The sequence below is a fragment of the Haliotis rufescens genome, unplaced genomic scaffold (assembly GCF_023055435.1).
Source record: "Haliotis rufescens isolate VD_foot unplaced genomic scaffold, xgHalRufe1.0.p SCAF_38, whole genome shotgun sequence".
In the NCBI taxonomy this organism is placed as follows: Eukaryota; Metazoa; Mollusca; class Gastropoda; order Lepetellida; family Haliotidae; genus Haliotis; species Haliotis rufescens.
In genome coordinates this window covers 1,669,364-1,690,570 of record NW_025964090.1, presented here as the reverse complement: position 1 = coordinate 1,690,570, position 21,207 = coordinate 1,669,364, and the positions used below count along the sequence as shown (strand labels likewise).

Below are 21,207 nucleotides of genomic sequence, written 5' to 3'. Positions count from 1 at the left end.
ATTCACAAGTTCTGAGCCTCAGATTGAAGGAAGTGGGTAATAGTGTAATCTTTTGCTGTGGACATTTACATGATGTCATAGAGGTATATTCACATAAACTTGTGTCAAATGACCAAATTGTCTCGCTGTAGCAAGTCAGTAAAATAAGCAAGGGTATGTCAGCTTCGGAAAATAAACAAAATTGAAGAACTTGCAGAGATAAATAACTTGCAGAAAAAGTAGCTTTAATACCAAAAGCCATCCATGAAGATATGGGTAAAAGAGTAGAGAAGGTTGTCCTGTCCTCTCCCGCGTATAGGTTAAACGTGGCAGGGATAGCCTTTAAGACGACTCTCTATTCTGGAACTTCTGTCACGTCAGCAACAATGATCAAATGATCCAGAGAATCCACGATATGATGCTGAGCAACCAGCACATGACTGAGCGGCGTTCAGTAGGCGTTACCCTCTACATTCCTTTATCACATAAACTTGGGCAATGAAGAAAGTATATGCTCTGTTTGAATCTGATCCATAAAGGTTCTTGCGACAATTAGTGAATATGGATGAAACGTGGGTTCACTACTTCCAACCTGAGTCCAAACAATAATCAAAAGTGAAAGCATTTGACATTATCACCAACAAAACGGCAAAGACTGTCCCACCAGCTGGACAGGTTACGACCTCGTGTTCTGGATGTCACGGGTATCATCGTGGTGGAATATCTTCCAAAAGCCCCCACAAAAAAACCGGAGTATATTATACTTCACTTTTGGGGCAATTATGGGATTGGGTTATGACTAAGAGACGTAGAAAGTTGAGAAAATGTGTGTTCTTCCAACAGGACAATGCACCAGGGTACAAATCAGTCATTGCAATGGCTACAATCCACGAATGTGACTTTGAACGCCTTCAGCAGCCACCTTATTCTCCTGATCCGTCATACTTCCATCTGTTCCCAAACACAAAACAGGCTCTAGCAGGATACCAGACACAACATAGCTCTGTTTGACTGAGTGACGTGGGAAGCTGAGAACAGGTGAGCTCCATCGGGACAATGCGCTGACATGGCTACAATCCACGAGTGTGGCTTTGAACGCCTTCAGCAGCCACCTTATTCTCCTGATCCGTCATACTTCCATCTGTTTCCAAACACAAAGTCAGGTCTAGCCGGAACCTATTTCGACTCGAACTATGACGACATAGCAGGTGTGGAAGACTTTTGGACAGCTAAGAGAAGGAATTCTAAGAAAGTTGGATAAGATCCCCCCAACACCACTAGCAAAATTGTATCAATGTGGAAGGGGATTACCTTGAAAAATAATCAAACAATTATCAAACATGTGCAAATAGATATCTAATGACTTACCTAAATCCACGTGCTAAAATATACTCTGTCAACACGTCTCGCTTTTAACACATTACTTGACTGATTCTCATAAAGGGCAGGATACATTTAATTGGTTCGCGATGTGGACCAGATGGCGCCTGATTGGATGTCGACGCATTGGTTTCTTAGGAGGTTTTAACATCCCATAATGCAATTGTGCATTGTGCATTGCTATTTATCTCGTGTATTAGTTTAGAAAGTAAATCTATATAGCCCTATATTTCGTGTATTAGTTTAGAAAGTAAATCTATATAGCCTACGAGAATGTCTGGGTCATTAATGGCGAAATACAGTAATCTGATATTTTGCATATGGAGATATGTAAACTCTGTAAGTCAAATACATATCAACATGCATCACTTCATCGGGGGGGGGGGGGGGGGGGGGCAGTCGTCAAGGGCGCCGCGATTCCCTGTGCAAAGTTGCGTCCCTTGGGCACGCCAGAAACCTATGATTTCGGGTTCGAATCCCGGTTCGCCCCAATTATGCTTCTAGGTTTGTCAGCACCATTCCCGTGCTCGTAGGTTTCACTGAAGTGGTAAACTTCTGAGACCTGCATCACTCCGGGCTTTCCTCCCACATTAAGCTGACACGCCGCGATATAACTGTAATAATGTTAAAAGCGGCGTTAAACCCAACTCACTCACTTCATCGCATTTCACTTTTAATAAAAAAACACATTGAGAAACGAGAAATATAGAAATACATATATATAGAAATGGAACTGGGAGACGTTAAATAAGAAATCGCCAGTGTGCATTCGTATCGTAAATATCATATAGCAGGAATAACAATTATATACAGAACGCAAAACAATGTTGGGGATCATGAAAATGTTTGGGAAATGTTTATGAAATTGTGTGTTCAGTCTTCGCTTCAAACAAAATACCCATAATGTAACGCTTTTTGGTTTAGTATTTTATGCGAGCTTTTTTGTGTGTTTATGTGAGGTGAGGTGAAATGGGGTTTAACGTCGCCTTCTAGATTATTGCGTGCATATGTAGCGCTATGCATGCGTGCGAACTGGGTATAAACGTGGAGATGGTCACACAGAAGCTGTGATACTGATATCATGTTCACACTTAAACACACAATGATTAAAACATAGTTTCTATATTGTTCCAGATGTTTTATAAGATATAAGGTTTCGTGAGTTGAATTTTTCCTTTCTGTTCTCACATCATGATGGCAATAGTGTAGAGTAAGTGTTTGCTCGTTACATAGAAGAGACGGATCGAATCATCACATGAGTACAGTGTATGAGGCCCAATTTTGATGGCCAATTTGTCTGCTATTCGCTGTGCACGGTTGGGTCTCTTAGATGAGGTGAGGTGAAATTGGGTTTAACGTCGCATGCACGTGTGTGTGCGTGCGTGCGTGCTTGTACTAGTCCGGACTGATGCCGATACCATGCCGCAGTTTCAGATGAATACCCAACGCAGACACAGTATACTGACTCCGAGCCGACCACTCCTTGTTTTAGCCCCTTAATGCCGAGCGCCAGACAGGGTAACAACAAGTACCATATTTTAACGTCTTTTGGTATGACGCGGCCGGGGACCAAACCCCGGACCTTCTGCTCTCCGGGCGGACACTCTACCACTAGACCACGGAGGCGGTCGGGTCTCCTAGACGTACAAGTGGGTTCGAATCCCAGGTTCGTCCTGATTAGTTATCTGTGACAGTCTCGTGCTCGTGGGTCTCAAAAACGTCCAAGACCTGCATCACTTTGGGCATACCTACCTAATCAAACTGTCACGCCGTGATACAATTGAAAAGATGTTCAAAGCGGCGTAAAACTAAACTCACTCACTCTGACATCCTGACAAATGGAGAGAAGGTTAAAGGTCAAGGAGAAAATAAGATGACTGTTCGTTGATTAAAACATACGACAAACATCTGGTGTGTATACGATAAAAAGTCGATTGTAGACCAAGTCATGGTCATTACAGGGCTTGACCAGTAGCTATAGAGAAGACAAAGAGAGCGCCATAACAGTGCCAAAGCCGATAGCAGCGACTGTTCCCTAGCCAAACCAGCTCAGTGCATGTGTAGTTTTTCTGCGTTTACAAATGATGTTATGTAGCTAGGAATGATTACTCAGCAACTTATCGAACGACCTCAGTGGCGGAGTGGTACAGCGCCTGACGGAGAGTGAAAGGTCGGTGATTCGAAAGCCGGCCGCGTGACAAAAAACTTTGAAAGATGCTACTTGTTTTTACCCTGCTTGGCTTTCAGAATTAAGGACATAAAACAAGGACTGGTCGGCTCGAATCAGTATACTGTGAGTGAGTGAGTGAGTGAGTATGGTTTTACGCCGGTTTTAGCAATATTCCAGCAATATCACGGCGGGGGACACCAGCAATGGGCTTCACACATTGTACCCATGTCGGGAATCGAACCCGGGTCTTCGGCGTGACGAGCGAACGCTTTAACCACTAGGCTACCCGACCGCCCCTCAGTATACTGTGGCTGAGTGGGGTAATCATGTTAAACTGCGGCATGGTATCACTGTGGGCTAGCACTATAGAAAAACGGCATACGTCCGCACTGGTACAAGCAAACACACACATACAGAGACGCACAGACACACACGTGCATGGACGTCGCTACATAAATGCAATAATCTTGTGAACGACTTAAAACCCCATTTTAACTCACTCATTTTATAAAACGCTAGGTACATGTGCCCAGTACCCTATCAAATACCGCAACCACTATCAAAACACGCTTTGGTTGGTTATTTATTCATACTATCCCAAATTTAATAGAAACAAACTCATTCTGTTCCAGCCAAAAACAAGGGAAATAAAAAAAGCCGTCTAGACCCATTGTAGGCATATCACGTGCACCTGATATACACACATCGTTTGTGCGCGACCCTGACCAAATTTCACGATCCATGGTCATTGTTTCCATCATACTCTCGTCTGCTTTGACATGGGAAAGTCATATCAACGCTCATTTAAAATAATCTAAATATGGAAACACAAATTCATCTCAAAACCGGTTATTTCAGTCTATTATAGAGATGCCGTTCAACCCAAAATACACTTCAAAGCAGTTGAACAACATTCACTTACTCATAGTGACGAATCTGTGCAATTTCAAAGCATAGCGGATAATGGATTCTTGTAAGTTCACGTAAGACAGACTTAACGATGATATATAACACATCGTTTACAGGATTGTGTTTTCCGTTTGTGTCCCAAACGACAAAGAAATGTGAAGACTGAAAACAAGCGTAAACTAAAGTCCGAAACACCTGGCGTTTTATTATCTCCATATTACCCTCATGCTGGCGTAAGCAACTTGTACCACAGTTAATATACATGAGACTTTCCGTGTATGTGAATATATCATTATTGTAACATATTTCCGCTGTGGACCACTTATTCTGAAGCTCCGGAATGAATCAAGCTTTCCGTGTCTATGTTGTAGCGTGCGCCCTTGCCGGCTAAAGTCCAAATCGCATGCATCATACACTTGCAATTGTTCGTCGTTGTCTATTCCCTGTAAATAGTACGCAGGTTTTAATGACAGAGTTTGGGGATGCGCGCGTTTTGCATGCCGGGAAGTTAAAACCTCCTACAGTAAACACTCAACTCAGCCAGTCAAACTGCAGCATTTAACCAATAGAATTTCTAATCATAGCTTGCTGTGGTTGTTATAGGATGATATGTAACCGAAGGTAACACGAAATGAAATAATAGCATTTGGATTTTACAACTCGACAAATATCTCACAAATTTCAAAGGCGTTACCATACTAATCAGGTAAGAGTACTATTTTACCCTCACAAGTTTATTAACGCACGTTAGTAACTGAAATGCTGAATCAATGTTGAACTGTAGTGGGAGATTTCTGGTACTATTGCAGTTAAATCACTGTTTATTTCTGCCACACCCATCAAAATTGTCCCGCGTCGCGTGTTGCTGTTCGTGGTCTTTCAAAGCTATATTATTTAAACTGTTTAACTGGATAGACGGTAGGTTAAAATACTACACATATCTCAATTTGAACTGAACAATCTGATGAACAATAATAAATTTCCTGTGGCCTAAAATATTCATCATCGATCAATCTATCCTTTCTCGGCCGATATCTATATTTGTACCACATAGAAATGGGAACGATCCACCTCAACAGTTCTACAGAAAACGGATTCGTCTCAACCCTGAATTTTCATTTGTTTACATTAAAAAGCCTCACATAATGTGTTTGTGTAAATGAAAAAAGATAATATTTCCCTGGGTTTTATTTGAAACGGATTTCTTTCTGGTAGATTGCTTATTTAGTTATTGTCTTTAATTGACCAGCATCACCTTTCCTAAGTACAAACACAGATTTTGTGCGCTTTATTTGGATATTTCTATGGATATTAATGATGTGTCATGCCGCACTCAGCAACAATCAGTCTTCATCGCAGCAGACTGTAAATAATCGAGTCTTTACCCGTCAAACCAGTGGTTCAACGACGACACATTACCAACCAGGTTACATGTCACAGATTGTCTGATCCAGACGCGATTATTTACAGACCGCCGTCATGTGGATGGATTATTGCTGAGTGCGGCGTTACACAACAAATAACAAACAAACAAACATATTACAACCACGTAGTCCTCATTTTATTCGCCTTTGTTGCCATTTTTATCTCAAATGAAGAAATTAAGTAAACCCCGACTTTCGACTAGCCTGTGATCTTTTAACCCTTACAATGTACCTAAGTGGTGGTGTAACCATGGTCAAAGCGTTCCCGTGCGATTCGTGTATGTGTTTATTCATAATACTGAGAGGCCATAGGCCTATAGTACATGTTATATAGTAATGGGTGTATATACATTCATATGGTTAACACATTTGGAGCTTCTTAGCTTCATAGTATGCAATATGTACATTGACAGCTTTTTCGTTGTTACTACATTCTTACTTGACATTAATGTAACATATTTCTGTAGACTTGGATAAGGGATATAATATTTATCAATTATTCAGCATTTTCATGGAGCGCGATTAATGCAGCGTCCAACTATACCGTATATGGGTAGTATTTGTTAGCAGTGTATTCGAACGCCTTGTATAAGCATAATCTATTGTTTTATGCCTCAAAGTGTGATATACCAATCAGAGAGCAGAACTACTGACCCCACATGAGCCCCTATACCGTCAGTAAAAATCCAAGATGGTTGATACTGACCTAATAACAGACATTATACCGTCAGTAACAGCCATCTTGATTTTCCAACACCCACCTAACACTTCTGGTACCGAAATTCGTTATTTGACACTGTTTTGTGTTTTACTACCATTATTTGTGAAGGACATTAATCTATTTTTTAAATCCCGTTCGTGACTTTATTGATGAAGATTATAGTTAAAATTGTCAAAAAGGTTTGGCCTCTAAGGTTTGAAGAGTAGTCTCCCTTTGACCCTTAAGGTCAACGTACGGTTGTAAGTGTCAAGCTTTCATTTTGACATGACACGTGCGATATGAATACCAGACAGTGTAAACATTTCGTCTTAATAAAGTCGCTATGGTGTCTTTAGTTGCCGTATACGGTGTCATATTAGGTTAGCAGAAAAATATTGGGCGAGGTCTTCAAGTTCCCCATCCAATTTCATTTCCTTCTAGTTTCCCATGCAGTGTCCCTTCCTTCTAGTTTTTCTATCCAATCTCTCTTCCTTCTAGTTTCCTTTCCCATCTCCCTTACTTCTAGCTTCCCATCCAATCTCCCAACCTGGTAGTTTCCCATCCAATCTCACCTCCTTCTGGTTTCCTATTCAATCTCCCGTCCTTCCATGTTTCTCATCCAATCTCCCATCCACCTAGTTTCCAATACAACCTCCATTCCTTCTAGTTTCACATCCAACCTCAATTCCTTCCATGTTTCTCATCCAATCTCCCGCCCTTCCATGTTTCTCATCCAATCTCCCTTCCTTCCATGTTTCTCATCCAATCTCCCTTCCTTCCATGTTTCCCATCCAATCTCCCTTCCTTACATGTTTCTCATCCAATCTCCCTTCCTTCTAGTTTCCCATCCAATCAGTCATTTTCCCCATCCAATCTCCCGCCCTTCCATGTTTCCCATCCAATATCCGGTCCTTCCATGTTTCCAATTCAATCTCCCTTCCTTCTAGTTTCCCATCCAATCTCCCTTCCTTCTAGTTACCTATCAAGTCTCCCTTCCTTCCATGTTCCCCATCAAATCTCCAGGCCTTCTGGTTTTATATCCAATCTCCATGCCTTCTTGTTTCCCATCTCTTCTTCATTCCTTCTAGTTTCCCATCCAATCTCCCTTCCTTCCACGTTCACCATCCAATCTCCCTTCCTGACATGTTTCTCATCCAATCTCCCTTCCTTCCATGTTCACCATCGAATCTCCCTTCCTTCTAGTTTCCCATCCAATCTCCCTTCCTTCCATGTTTCCCATCCACTCTCCCTTCCTTCCATATTCCCCATCCAATCTCCCTTCCTCCATGTCCCCATCAAATCTCCAGGCCTTCTGGTTTTATATCCAATCTCCATGCCTTCTTGTTTCCCCATCTCTTCTCCATTCCTTCTAGTTTCCCATCCAATCTCCATTCCTTCCACGTTCACTATCCAATCTCCCTTCCTTACATGTTTCCCATCCAATTTCCCTTCCTTCCATGTTCCCCATCCACTCTCCCTTCCTTCTACGTTCCCTATCCAATCTCCATTCCTTCCATGTTCCCCATCCAATCTCCCTTCCTTCCATGTTCCCCATCCAATCTCCCTTCCTTCCATGTTCCCCATCCAATCTCCCTTCCTTCCATGTTCCCCATCCAATCTCCTTTCCATCCATGTTTCTCATCCAATACTCTAATTTCCCATCCAATCTCTCTTCCTTCTAGTTTTACATCCAATCTCCCTTCCTTCTAGTTTCCCACCCAAACTCCCTTTCTTCTTGTTTCCCATCAAATCTCCCTTCCTTCCATGTTTCTCATCCAATCCTATAATTTCCCATCCAATCTCCCTTCCTTCTAGTTTCCTATCCAATCTCCCTTTCTTCTTGTTTCACATCCAATCTCCTTTCTTCTTGTTTCACATCCAATCTCCTTTTCTTCAATGTTTCTCATCCAATGCTCTAATTTCCCATCGAATCTCCCTTCCTTCTAGTTTTACATCCAATCTCCCTTCCTTTTAGTTTTACATCGAATCTCCCTTCCTTCTAGTTTTACATCCAATCTCCCTTCCTTCTAGTTTTACATCCAATCTCCATTCCTTCCAGTTTCCCATCAAATATCCCTTCCTTCTAGTTTTACATCCAATCTCCATTCCTTCTAGTTTTACATCCAATCTCCATTCCTTCTAGTTTCACATCCAATCTCCCTTTCTTCTAGTTTCCTATCCAATCTCCCTTTCTTCTTGTTTCACATCCAATCTCACTTCCTTCCATGTTTCTCATCCAATCCTCTAATTTCCCATCAAATCTCCCTTCCTTCTAGTTTCCATCCAATCTCCATTCCTTCTAGTTTCCCACCAAATCTCCCTTCCTCCTAGTTTTACATCCAATCTCCATTCCTTCTAGTTTCACATCCAATCTCCCTTTCTTCTAGTTTCCTATCCAATCTCCCTTTCTTCTTGTTTCCCATCCAATTTCCCTTCCTTCTAGTTTCCCATCCAATCTCTCTTCCTTCCATGTTCCCAAACCAATCTCCCTTCCTTCCATGTTCCCAATCCAATCCTCTCATTTCCCATCCACTCTCCCTTCGTTCAAGTTTCCCACCCAATCTCCCATCCTTCAGTTTTACATCCAATCTCCATTCCTTCTAGTTTCACATCCAATCTCCCTTCCTTCTAGTTTCCCATCGAATCTCCCTTTCTTCTTGTTTCCCATCCAATCTCCGTTCCTTCCATGTTTCTCATCCAATCTCCCTTCCTTCTAGTTTCCATCCACTCTCCCTTCCTTCCATGTTTCCCATCAAATCTCCCTTCCTTCTAGTTTCCATCCACTCTCCCCTCGTTCTAGTTTCCCACCCAATCTCCCTCCCTTCTAGTTTCCTATCCAATCTCCCGTCCTTCCATGTTCTCCAACAAATCTCAATGCCATCTGGTTTTATATCCAATCTCCATGCCTTCTAGTTTCACATCCAATCTCCCTTCCTTCTTGTTTCCTATCCAATCTCCATTCCTTCTAGTTTCCTATCCAATCTCCCTTCCTTCTAGATTCCTATCCAATCTCCCGCCCTTCCATGTTTCCCATCCAATATCCGGTCCTTCTACTTTCCTATGCAATGTCCCTTCCTTCTACTTTCCTATGCAATGTCCCTTCCTTCTAGTTTCCTATGCAATGTCCCTTCCTTCTAGTTTCCTATGCAATGTCCCTTCCTTCTAGTTTCCTATGCAATGTCCCTTCCTTCTAGTTTCCTGTGCAATGTCCCTTCCTTCTAGTTTCCTATGCAATGTCCCTTCCTTCTAGTTTCCTGTGGAATGTCCCTTCCTTCTAGTTTCAATTCCAATCTCCCTTCCTTCTAGTTCCTTATCCAATCTCCCTTCCTTCTAGTTTCCTATGCAATCTCCATTCCGTCTAGTTTCACATCCAATCTCTCTTCCTTCTAGTTTCCTATCCAATCTCCCTTTCTTCTTGTTTCACATCCAATCTCCCTTCCGTCCATGTTTCTCATCCAATATCCCTTCCTTCTAGTTTCCATCCACTCTCCCTTCGTTCTAGTTTCCCATCCACTCTCCCTTCCTTCTAGTTTTACATCCAATCTCCATTCCTTCTAGTTTCATATCCAATCTCCCTTCCTTCTAGTTTCCTATCCAATCTCCCTTTCTTCTAGTTTCACATCCAATCTCCCTTCCTTCTACTTTTCTATCCAATCTCCCTTTCTTCTTGTTTCCCATCCAATTTCCCTTCCTTCTAGTTTCCAATCCAATCTCCCTTCCTTCCATGTTCCCCATCCAATCTCCCTTCCTTCCATGTTCCCAAACCAATCTCCCTTCCTTCCATGTTCCCCATCCAATCTCCCTTCCTTCCATGTTTCTCATCCAATCCTCTCATTTCCCATCCAGTCTCCCTTCGTTCTAGTTTCCCACCCAATCTCCCATCCTTCTAGTTTTACATCCAATTTCCATTCCTTCTAGTTTCACATCCAATCTCCCTTCCTTCTAGTTTCCTATCCATTCTCCTTTTCTTCTAGTTTCACATCCAATCTCAATTCCTTCTACTTTCCTATCCAATCTCCCTTCCTTCCATGTTCCCAAACCAATCTCCCTTCCTTCCATGTTCCCCATCCAATCTCCCTTCCTTCCATGTTTCTCATCCAATCCTCTCATTTCCCATCCACTCTCCCTTCGTTCTAGTTTGCCACCCAATCTCCCATCCTTCTAGTTTTACATCCAATCTCCATTCCTTCTAGTTTCACATCCAATCTCCCTTCCTTCTAGTTTCCTATCCAATCTCCCTTTCTTCTTGTTTCACATCCAATCTCCCTTCCTTCCATGTTTCTCATCCAATCTCCCTTCCTTCTAGTTTCCATCCACTCTCCCTTCGTTCTAGTTTCCCATCCACTCTCCCTTCCTTCTAGTTTCCATCCACTCTCCCCTCGTTCTAGTTTCCAACCCAATCTCCCTTCCTTCTAGTTTCCTATCCAATCTCCCGTCCTTCCATGTTCCCCATCAAATCTCCATGCCTTCTGGTTTTATATCCAATCTCCATGCCTTCTAGTTTCACATCCAATCTCCCTTCCTTCTAGTTTCCTATCCAATCTCCCGTCCTTCTAGTTTCCTATCCAATCTCCAGCCCTTCTAGATTCCTATCCAATCTCCCGACCTTCCATGTTTCTCATCCAATATCCGGTGCTTCCATTTTTCCCATTCAATCTCCCTTCCTTCTTGTTTCCCATCAAATCTCCCGTCCTTCCATGTCTCCCATCCAATATCCGGTCCTTCCATGTTTCCCACCCAATCTCCTTCCTTCTAGTTTCCTATCCATTCTCCCGTCCTTCCATGTTCCCCATCAAATCTCCATGCCTTCTGGTTTTATATCCAATCTCCATGCCTTCTAGTTTCCCATCCAATCTCTATTTCTTTTAGATTCCTATCCAATCTCACGCCTTTCCATGTTTCCCATCCAATGTCCGGTCCTTCCATGTTTCCCATTCAATCTCCCTTCGTTCTAGTTTCCCATCCAATCTCCCTTCCTTCTAGTTTCCTATCGAATCTCCCGTCCTTCCATGTTCCCCATCAAATCTCCATGCCTTCTGGTTTTATATTCAATCTCCATGCCTTCTCGTTTCCCATCTCATCTCCATTCCTTCTAGTTTCCTATCCAATCTCCCATCCTTCCATGTTCCCCATCAAATCCCAATGCCTTTTGGTTTTATATCCAATCTCCATGCCTTCTCGTTTCCCATCTCATCTCCATTCCTTCTAGTTTCCTTTCCAATCTCCCATCCTTCCATGTTCCCCATCAAATCTCCATGCCTTCTGGTTTTATATCCAATCTCCATGCCTTCTTGTTCACCATCCAATCTCCCTTCCTTCTAGTTTCCTATCCAATCTCCCATCCTTCCATGTTCCCCATCAAATCTCCATGCCTTCTGGTTTTATATCCAATCTCCAAGCCTTCTTGTTCACCATCCAATCTCCCTTCCTTACATGTTTCCCATCCAATCTTCCTTCCTTCTAGTTTCCCATCCAATCTCCGTTCCTTCAAGTTCCCCATCCAATCTCCCATCCTTCCATGTTCCCCATCAAATCTCCATGCCTTCTGGTTTTATATCCAATCTCCATGCCTTCTTGTTCACCATCCAATCTCCCTTCCTTACATGTTTCCCATCCAATCTCCCTTCCTTCTAGTTTCCCATCCAATCTCCGTTCCTTCAAGTTCCCCATCCAATCTCCCATCCTTCCATGTTCCCCATCCAATCTCCATGCCTTCTGGTTTTATATCCAATCTCCATGCCTTCTTGTTCACCATCCAATCTCCCTTCCTTACATGTTTCCCATCCAATCTCCATTCCTTCTAGTTTCCCATCCAATCTCCGTTCCTTCTAGTTTCCCATCCAATCTCCCTTCCTTACAAGTTCCCCATCCAATCTCCCATCCTTCCATGTTCCCCATCAAATCTCCATGCCTTCTGGTTTTATATCCAATCTCCATGCCTTCTTGTTCACCATCCAATCTCCCTTCCTTACATGTTTCCCATCCAATCTCCATTCCTTCTAGTTTCCCATCCAATCTCCTTTCCTTCTAATTCCCCATCCAATCTCCCGTCCTTCCATGTTTCTCATCCAACCAGTGTTCCCACCATGTTCCAGAACACATCTCTCTTCCTTCATGTTTCCCATCTAATCTCCATTCCTTCGATGTTCCCCATCCAATCTCCCATCCTTCTAACCTTCCAATTACCCTTCCTTCCTTGTTCCCATCACACAGTCCTTCCTTCATTGTCACACGCCCAATATCCCTTTCTACCATGTTCCCAAACATATCTCCCAAGTTCCCCATTATATCCCTCAACTTCCCAAGCTGATCATGCCGTATTTCCTCTTCCTGCTATGCGGCAAACCTGCCTCTTTTACGCCTTTCCATCCCCATGTGTTTCCTGTGCCTCGTCTCAATCACCTAAATGCAACAAACAATGACACAATTTCCGTATGAACTACCTTGTATGCAACTTTCATAACAAAATTAAAGTTTTTTTTCTGTTTGGTGGAGGTAGGGGTATGTCTCAAAACTAAAGGAGTTTTTTTCATTCTACATTGATCCTTTCACCTGCACATTAACTACACCATGTAAATAATCTGGACAAGGCAAGCCTGTAACTGAAAATATATGTACTATATACAATACACCGACAATTCATTTATTAAAATAAATACTTGGAACAAATGATTAAGCATCATGTTTTAAAACAAACAACAATGTTTCCTGAATATGCTGGATGTTCTGCAAAATCTTGGGTGTTGTGAAAAAATATATTCAGCGCAACCCCGATAATCCGGATGCGCCGATACTATTGTAATCGTCTGGATTAAAGAATCTTTGCTTGGCAGTATTGTACATTGTTACCTGAAAACGGGTTTCTGATTCATTGAATCGAGACTAATGTGGTTTCACTTTACACAATAAAAACCTCTGTTGTTTTCTTATGTGACCTGTTAATGATCTGTTGGAATGGCCAAGTCTTTCATACTCAGGAAATCTCATGGTACCTTAATATTTGTGTAAATATCCATCTTAACAAAAAAAATATGTTCCAAGCCACTTAGGATAGAAATAGCGAAATATTTCAGAGACGGTCTATAAAAACATGAATATAATACTGTACTGTTTAATCATGTATTTTGTAAATGACTTATCCAATAACATAAGGGTTGTATGAGTGAGTGAGTTGGGTTTAACGCCGCTTTTAACAGTATTCCAGTTATATCGCGGCGTGTCAGCTTCATGTGGGAGGAAAGCCAGAAGTGATGCAGGTCTCAGACGTTTACCACATGTTTATAACATAATCGGGGCGAACCGGGATTCGAACTAAGGGTTGTATGGGCCCTATTTAAGGGTTGTATGTTCTCTGTCACTACGTGTGTTCCATCAATACAATTTGAGTGACCTGAGTCAACCGAGGTTAGCACATTTATTTATAGCAAGAGTTAACCAGGGTTGACTTGATTCAACCTGAGTTGACCAGTGTTAATCAAGGGGAACTCTAGTAAGATTCCCGAAACACAAAGAATAAAATGCAACCTTTGCTATAATAATGGCTGCCAGGAGAAAGGAGGAACACAACAGCCGTTGCTTTAAAACACAACTATGACAGATTAAAAAGTTACTTTTTTGATAGGCATTTAGAAGTTGGAGTACTAAGTAAGGATAACAATTTATGGACGAACAGCATCTTAATTACAATTAAGACCGACGTTTCGGTGTAGGTTCTAACACCATTATCAAGCAAGTCATAAGTTGATATGTGTTTAGATTGGTCAACCAAGGTTAACTAAGGTTATGCCTTGGTCAACGCGGGTTCGCCTGCGTCGTGCTTGGTTTTCAAATCGAACGCAAGCTGTATTTGTGATCCTCAAGAATAAACTTCTTCATCTTCTTCTTCACAGCACCATGTCGGAGAGAAAAGCTGTCATCAAGAATGCCGACATGAGCGAGGAAATGCAGCAAGATGCTGTCGAGTGCGCCACTCAAGCCATGGAGAAGTTCAACATTGAGAAGGACATCGCTGCATACATCAAGAAGGAGTTCGACAAGAAGTTCAACCCCACATGGCATTGTATTGTCGGTCGCAACTTTGGCAGCTACGTCACCCACGAGACCAAGCACTTCATCTACTTCTATCTGGGACAGGTGGCTGTTCTCCTCTTCAAATCAGGATGAACAATGCTGAAATAAGAAGACAATGGATAAAGTTACGGTTTTAGTGTCAAGTGCACAAGTCTATTTACTCTGTCATCTTGGATAAAATGTGAATGTTACCTGCTCATAAACATCTTGCTTAAGTACCTCAACTTCTGGAGATTATTGAAATACAAAACATTGTTTCAGTATAAGTAAACCAAGCTTGCTCCATGAACGGATGGAAGCCAGCATTAATGATTATGTGAGTCAAACAGTTACAGTTGTGCTCCTTCAGTGGGATTTAAATTTATAACGTATACATTTCGTATGGCTAAATGTAACGTACGTCTTTGCAACGTCTTTGTTCGGCCTTAAAATTAGTGATATTGTTTCTTTGAGTACATAATTTAGGTTCAGAGCTACAGATAAGCAGCGTGTTTGCGTAAAATACACCCCAAAACTATTCAAAAAGCAATTTTTTTTTCAATTAACTTGCGTACAGAAACGCATGCATTAAATGGAAAACTCATAAACTCAATTAAAGTAGAAACCTTCGAGTAAAAACTCTATTGCTCAAAAAGTTATCTGGAGCTCTGTAGGTTATTTAATAATTGACGTAAATTCTTCTACGTTTATGGGGGTATAAATGTGAAAAAAGGTGTGCAGTTTGTGTGAAACAGGTTTCTACATTACTACCGCCACAAACCCAAATATATTGAAGTCAATTCTTTTTGATAAATAAGTTAACAATAATAACTTCACAAATTGATCATTTAATCATGAACACAAACAACTGTAGACAACCATACGAAATCTGTGACACCATTTAGCTCAATAATGCACAACAATAAGAACAATTGCTTGGTTAGCCTGTCAAATGACATAAAATCACTTGGTATTTATATATTATGTAATCAACCGCATGATTGATACACATCATATAATATGACTGTTCGGGTTACAAAGTAGGTATTGAATTATTTATATCAAACTTACTAGGTCAGATGTGACGGGCTGGTAGCCTTGCGGTCAAAGCGTTCGCTCGTCACACCGATGACCAGTGTTCGATTCGCGACATGGGTACAATGTGTGAAGCTCATTTCTGGTGTCACCCGCCGTATCTTATGCTGAAAGTGGCGTAAAACCATACTCACTCACTCACTCACTCACTCACTCACTAGGTCTGATTCTAGTTCTTCGTTGACACGCTCACGTGTCCATAGACTGCATGTTTATATTCTTGTGTTAGCCGTTGCTTGCCAAGATTTGACTATTCCTAGATATGACAACTTGTACGATTTAGTAGCATTGTAATACAGCCAAGCAGTTACACAAAACAAAATGCTCATCTAATGAGGATAATACTTTGTGCGTTTAAAATGAAAATTATGTCCATTATCATTTCTTCATTATCATGTGTTTCCTTGAAACATGTTTGATCTCAGTTTTCAACAATGTTGGCAGATGGTTGTTTTATGTTTGACGTTTTGTTGTAAAATGTTGACGTGTATGTTTCTAAAGTAAGACCACCCCAAGTTCAAAATCACGTCAAACAGAATTTAGTTACCACCTCGACGAAAACCCATTTCATATCCTGCCAACATGCAGCCAATGAAAATATTCAAGGATATATTTATCTTTTTTATCTCAATCTGTTGTTTATTTACCTATTGTTATGTTTGGAGGAAAATAAATAGTTATACCTAACTTTGTATCAATATGTATACAATTTCAGTTTGTCATTTCTCTTAAAACATGTTCCCCATTTTGATTGCGGGTTGGAATAGGTCCAAGCAGCAGCAGCTTGTCGTAGATCTTTTTGTCATTGTGATTGGTTGAATGGGTGTGGACAACGTGGTATGTTGCACCTAATATCACTGGTTTATCTTGTCCAAACTAGATTATTTATATTATAAAGCTGGAATAAGACTGAGTGCGGCGTAAAACAACAAACGGACACAGACCCTGCCACTTCAGAATCATCGTCATGCTCACATTGATGGTTGTGGTATTCAAGTTAGTAAGGACTTAATCTTTGCAGCCTAATAGTCTAGTTGGCGTTCTGGGTCAGAATAGCAGATGAGCCTACTAATATGATGGTAGAGGGGTTCCAAGGTGTGACAACAGCGTTGATCGTTGCTCTTGCTGTCAACCTATACTTTGCTTGGCCCAGACTCTGTTATTTATAGCCCGCCGTTACATAGCTGGAATATTGCTGACTGGGGCGAGAAACGACAGTAACTCCTGTTCAAAGCCCTTGGGGCCCTGGTTAGAATAGAACACCGGCACCACACTGCTAGTCCTAATCGGGTTGTCAGTCTCTGTCTGTGACTTGGATGATTTCGTGTCATCGTACCCAGATGGCGTGGACAGTGTCTCATGTTTTAATAACTTGTTTGTCTTGGACTGACTCGGTTATTTGCAAGCGCCCGTGACCCGTGAAGATCCGGGGTGGAATAGGTCTTCAGCAACCCATGCTTGCCATAAAAGGCAACTGTACTTGTCGTAAGAGGCGACGAACGGGAGCGGATGGTCAGGCTCGCTGACTTGGTTTGGTTGATGCATGTCATCGTATCCCAACTTTATGTATCGATGCTCGTGATGTCAATCACTGGATTATCTGGTCCAGACTCGATTGTTTACAGACCGCCGTCATATTGCAGAGTGCGGCGTTAAACAACAAATAAACCAACGAAATGTTTCAAATAATAAATAGGATTTTTAATAGTATTAAAACAGGGGCAGGGAAGTGCTTATGGCACCTGGCGTTCCCAGTTGTACGTGACACGGTACATAATAACACTAGCCGAACACTTGCGATATTGTTACGCCCCATATAATGAGTTCCTGTAACTAACTTGATTCGATGACTCTTGTTACTGTCGGACTGGTGTTACTTGTTGATTCCCAAATTAACACGCGAAGGTTAACCCAGAAATCGTTACGTACAGAACTAAATCGGAAATCGGTAAATAACCTCAATGAATAATCAACAAATTATAATGAAACTCACACTAATATAAAGTCAAAGTATGAGGCAGCAGCAATATATAAATATATCAGGCCCTAATTACTAAGTCAGTGCACTCGCGAATAACCATTACATTGAAATATAGAGGAAAAAAGTTACAATCATATAAGGCCTTACAATGGCTCAAATATGTGACAGCAGGAATATTCAAGAATAGGCCCCATTTCAAAGATCAGTGCACATACCAATGAACAGCATTTATCTTGGATGAGGCAGGTGCTTCTTTCTTGATTCCAAGAATCAGTGTTCGAAAATAGGCAGACCGAAGTCAGGTCGTAGTAGAAAGGCCCCGAATATTCATCGTCTGGCTGTTATATTTCAACAGCCAGCCTTCAAGAAAATACTACCTCCAACCGTCTGGAATAATGTCCCCTTTAAATAAGGTAATAGACTAGCTCATCACAGCGGAGCTATATATACCGGGAAGGCAACGAACGAGTCAAGTGCTGGGATGGAGTTTGGACAATATAAAGGAAGGTCACATGAAAAGAGAACTGATAAACTTATCAGTATTTTCTGCTGAACTTGGAGCAATTATTGAAGAGTTGCGTTGGATTATTCTTTATCAGCGGTAATTTTCAGTTACTCTGTCAGTGCATTACAAGCAATTCGGGTAGGTTCTTCCTCAGCGAGACAGGACTTGATCAACAATATTCTCGACCTTTATAATAACTTAAGCAAAAGATCTGTTGGATATCGAATTTAAATGGATCCCTGCTCATGTTGGAATACTTGGAAATGAGAAGGCTGATAAATTGGCAAAAGCTGCATTAGAATTTGAAGAATCAGAACAGGATGAAACAATTTTACCTTCCCCTGCAGAGTAAGGCACCGTCAGTATGATACATGCTGAAACAGAATGGCAGCAGAGATGGGCATCATCCTTAAAAGGACGTCATCTCTTTGGCATCGATTCTTTTATGACTAAATTACACATATCTAGAAATAACCGGAGAGAGGAGGTTCTCTTAACCAGACTTCGTTTGGGGCATTGTGGTCCTGGTGCATATCTCAATATTATTAATAAAGTCATTTCTGCACTTTGTACAGTGTGTAATCAGCTTGATAATGTGGCTCATTATTTACTGCATTGCCAAAAGTATGTCAATCAGCGTAAGGCAATGATGGAGTCTAACAGTTCTCAATACTGACCTCTCATTGGTTGGACTTTTATGTTCTGGGAATAGTGTTCGCCATGACGTTCAGAAAGTCGTTCTCACTTATATTAAAGCGTGTGGCAGTTTAACTAGTTTATAAATATCTAGGTACTTAGCAAACATTTATTATGGGCAAGGTGTAAATGGGCCTAGTTGCCCGAACACCTATAAAACTTTAAATGATCAATCAATCAATCAACGACCAAGCTCAATATTATACGAGCGCCTCAATCAATTTGCCACTTTCTATAATTAGAAATAAAGCTACACTACACACTGCCACAAAACACTGTACATAAAATGAATCTTTGTTGGGGAATTTGTCTGGGGCATTTATCATAATCTGCTGGATATTCAAGGATGCTTTGGAGTACGATGACACACAATAAACCAATAGACCCGTGAAGATCCAAGGTAGAATAACTCTTCAACCACCCATGCTTGTCGTGAGAGGCAACTAACGTGATCGGGTGGTCAGACTCGCTGACTTGGTTAATGCCTGTCAGTGTATCCCAATTGCGGAGATCGATGCTCATGATATCAATCACTGAACTTTCTGGTCCCGACTCGATTATTTACAGACCGCCGTCATATTCCTGGAATATTGATGAGTGCGTTGTTAAACAACAAACAAACTATGATACAGGTTTTAACTTTGATTTGAATGATTTTGATGTTGAAATAGAAGATTGTAATACCACATTACATGCAAGAATATCCTCTGCTGAAGTGTTACAAGCTGTGGAACAACTTAAAACCAACAAGGCTTGTGGTAATGGTTGAATTGTGAATGAGTACATCAATCACAAGGTGCTAGAAATGTATAAAATCAAGTTAGTTACAGGAACTTATTATATTGGGCATAATTATATTCTACCCCGGATCCTCACGGGTCTCATCAGATATACAAGAAAATGAAATGAAACATAAATATTCATCTGTTACTGGTATTTTCTTATTCCCTGTCATAGGTTCTCGCCAGTCGAACCCGGATCCTAATCCCACATACAGAAATGATTGAATGAATATGATGATGTTGTCTAACGCTGCAGTCAGCAATATTCCAGCTATGTCACGGGCGCTTGCAAATAACCGAGTCAGTCCAAGACAAACAAGTGATTAAAACATGAGACACTATCCACGCCATCTGGGTACGATGACACGAAATCATCCAAGTCACAGACAGAGACTGACAACCCGATTAAGACTAGCAATGTGGTGCCGGTGATCTATTCTAACCAGAGCCCCAAGGGCTTTGAACAGGAGTTACTGTCGTTTCTCTCCCCAGTCAGCAATAGTCCAGCTATGTAACGACAGGTTATAAATAACAGCGTCTGGGCCAAGCAAAGTAGTGGTTGATAGCAAGAGCAACGATCAACGCTGTTGTCACACCTTGGAACCCCTCTACCATCATATTAGTAGGCTCATCTGCTATTCTGACCCAGAACGCCAACGGGACTATTAGGCTGCAAAGATTAAGTCCTTACTAACTTGAATACCACAACCATCAATGTGAGCATGACGATGATTCTGAAGTGACAGGGTCTGTGTCCGTTTGTTGTTTTACGCCGCACTCAGTATTATTCCAGCTTTATAATAAACTGACGTCCCAAAAAAACTTTACCAACTGAAAATATAAATTTCAGACAAAGTATAAATTTTGAAGTCTATCTAAAACACATAACCTAAATACAACAATAGTGTATGCAGAAAATGTTAATCGTCTGTTACATGTTTGCGAGATAACACGCGAAAAAGTGAAAAACACGTGCACCACGGACAACTGCAAATGCACGTGCGGGTAAGGGTATAAAACGATTGCAACGGCAAGTCAGACATCCAGAGTGATAAAAAAAAACACAAAAGAAATGCCACGACTCACAGTCGAACAAGGTGAACGAGCCTTCGGTATGGTACAGATGGGAGCCACCCACGCCCATATTGCACGAACCTTCGGTTACTCCCGTGTTGCCGTTACCAACTTGACGCAACGTTACAGACAGACAAGGCGGACCGCTGACAGGCCAAGAACAGGCAGACCCAGGGTGACCACGCCCAATGATGACCGGTACTTGCGTACCTTGCACCTCCGAAATCGCTTCCTGACATTGACGTAGTCGGGGACAAATGCTTTAGGTCACAGGGTTAGTCGACAGACAGTGGCCAGGAGACTCAGGGTTCATGGAATCAGGGCCATACAGAGGACAGCTATTGACAGCGCAACATCGTCGTCTGCTATTGAGATGGGCCCGGACTGTACGACGTTGGCAACGACGTGACTGGCAGAGGGTTTTCTTCACTGACGAAAGTCGATTCTGTATGTTTAGGGCTGA

At 41.6% G+C, this 21,207-nt stretch overlaps 1 protein-coding gene across 1 annotated transcript; it reads left to right on the top strand.

The window, feature by feature from the left end:
• The first annotated feature begins 4,990 nt into the window (after nucleotides 1–4,990).
• Nucleotides 4,991–16,410, top strand: LOC124119360 (dynein light chain 2, cytoplasmic-like). Its single transcript, XM_046481848.2, has 2 exons — nucleotides 4,991–5,144; nucleotides 14,452–16,410. Exon 2 carries the CDS (start codon nucleotides 14,456–14,458, stop codon nucleotides 14,723–14,725), a length of 270 nt encoding a protein of 89 aa, XP_046337804.1. The 5' UTR covers nucleotides 4,991–5,144; nucleotides 14,452–14,455; the 3' UTR covers nucleotides 14,726–16,410.
• The last annotated feature ends 4,797 nt before the right edge of the window (nucleotides 16,411–21,207 follow it).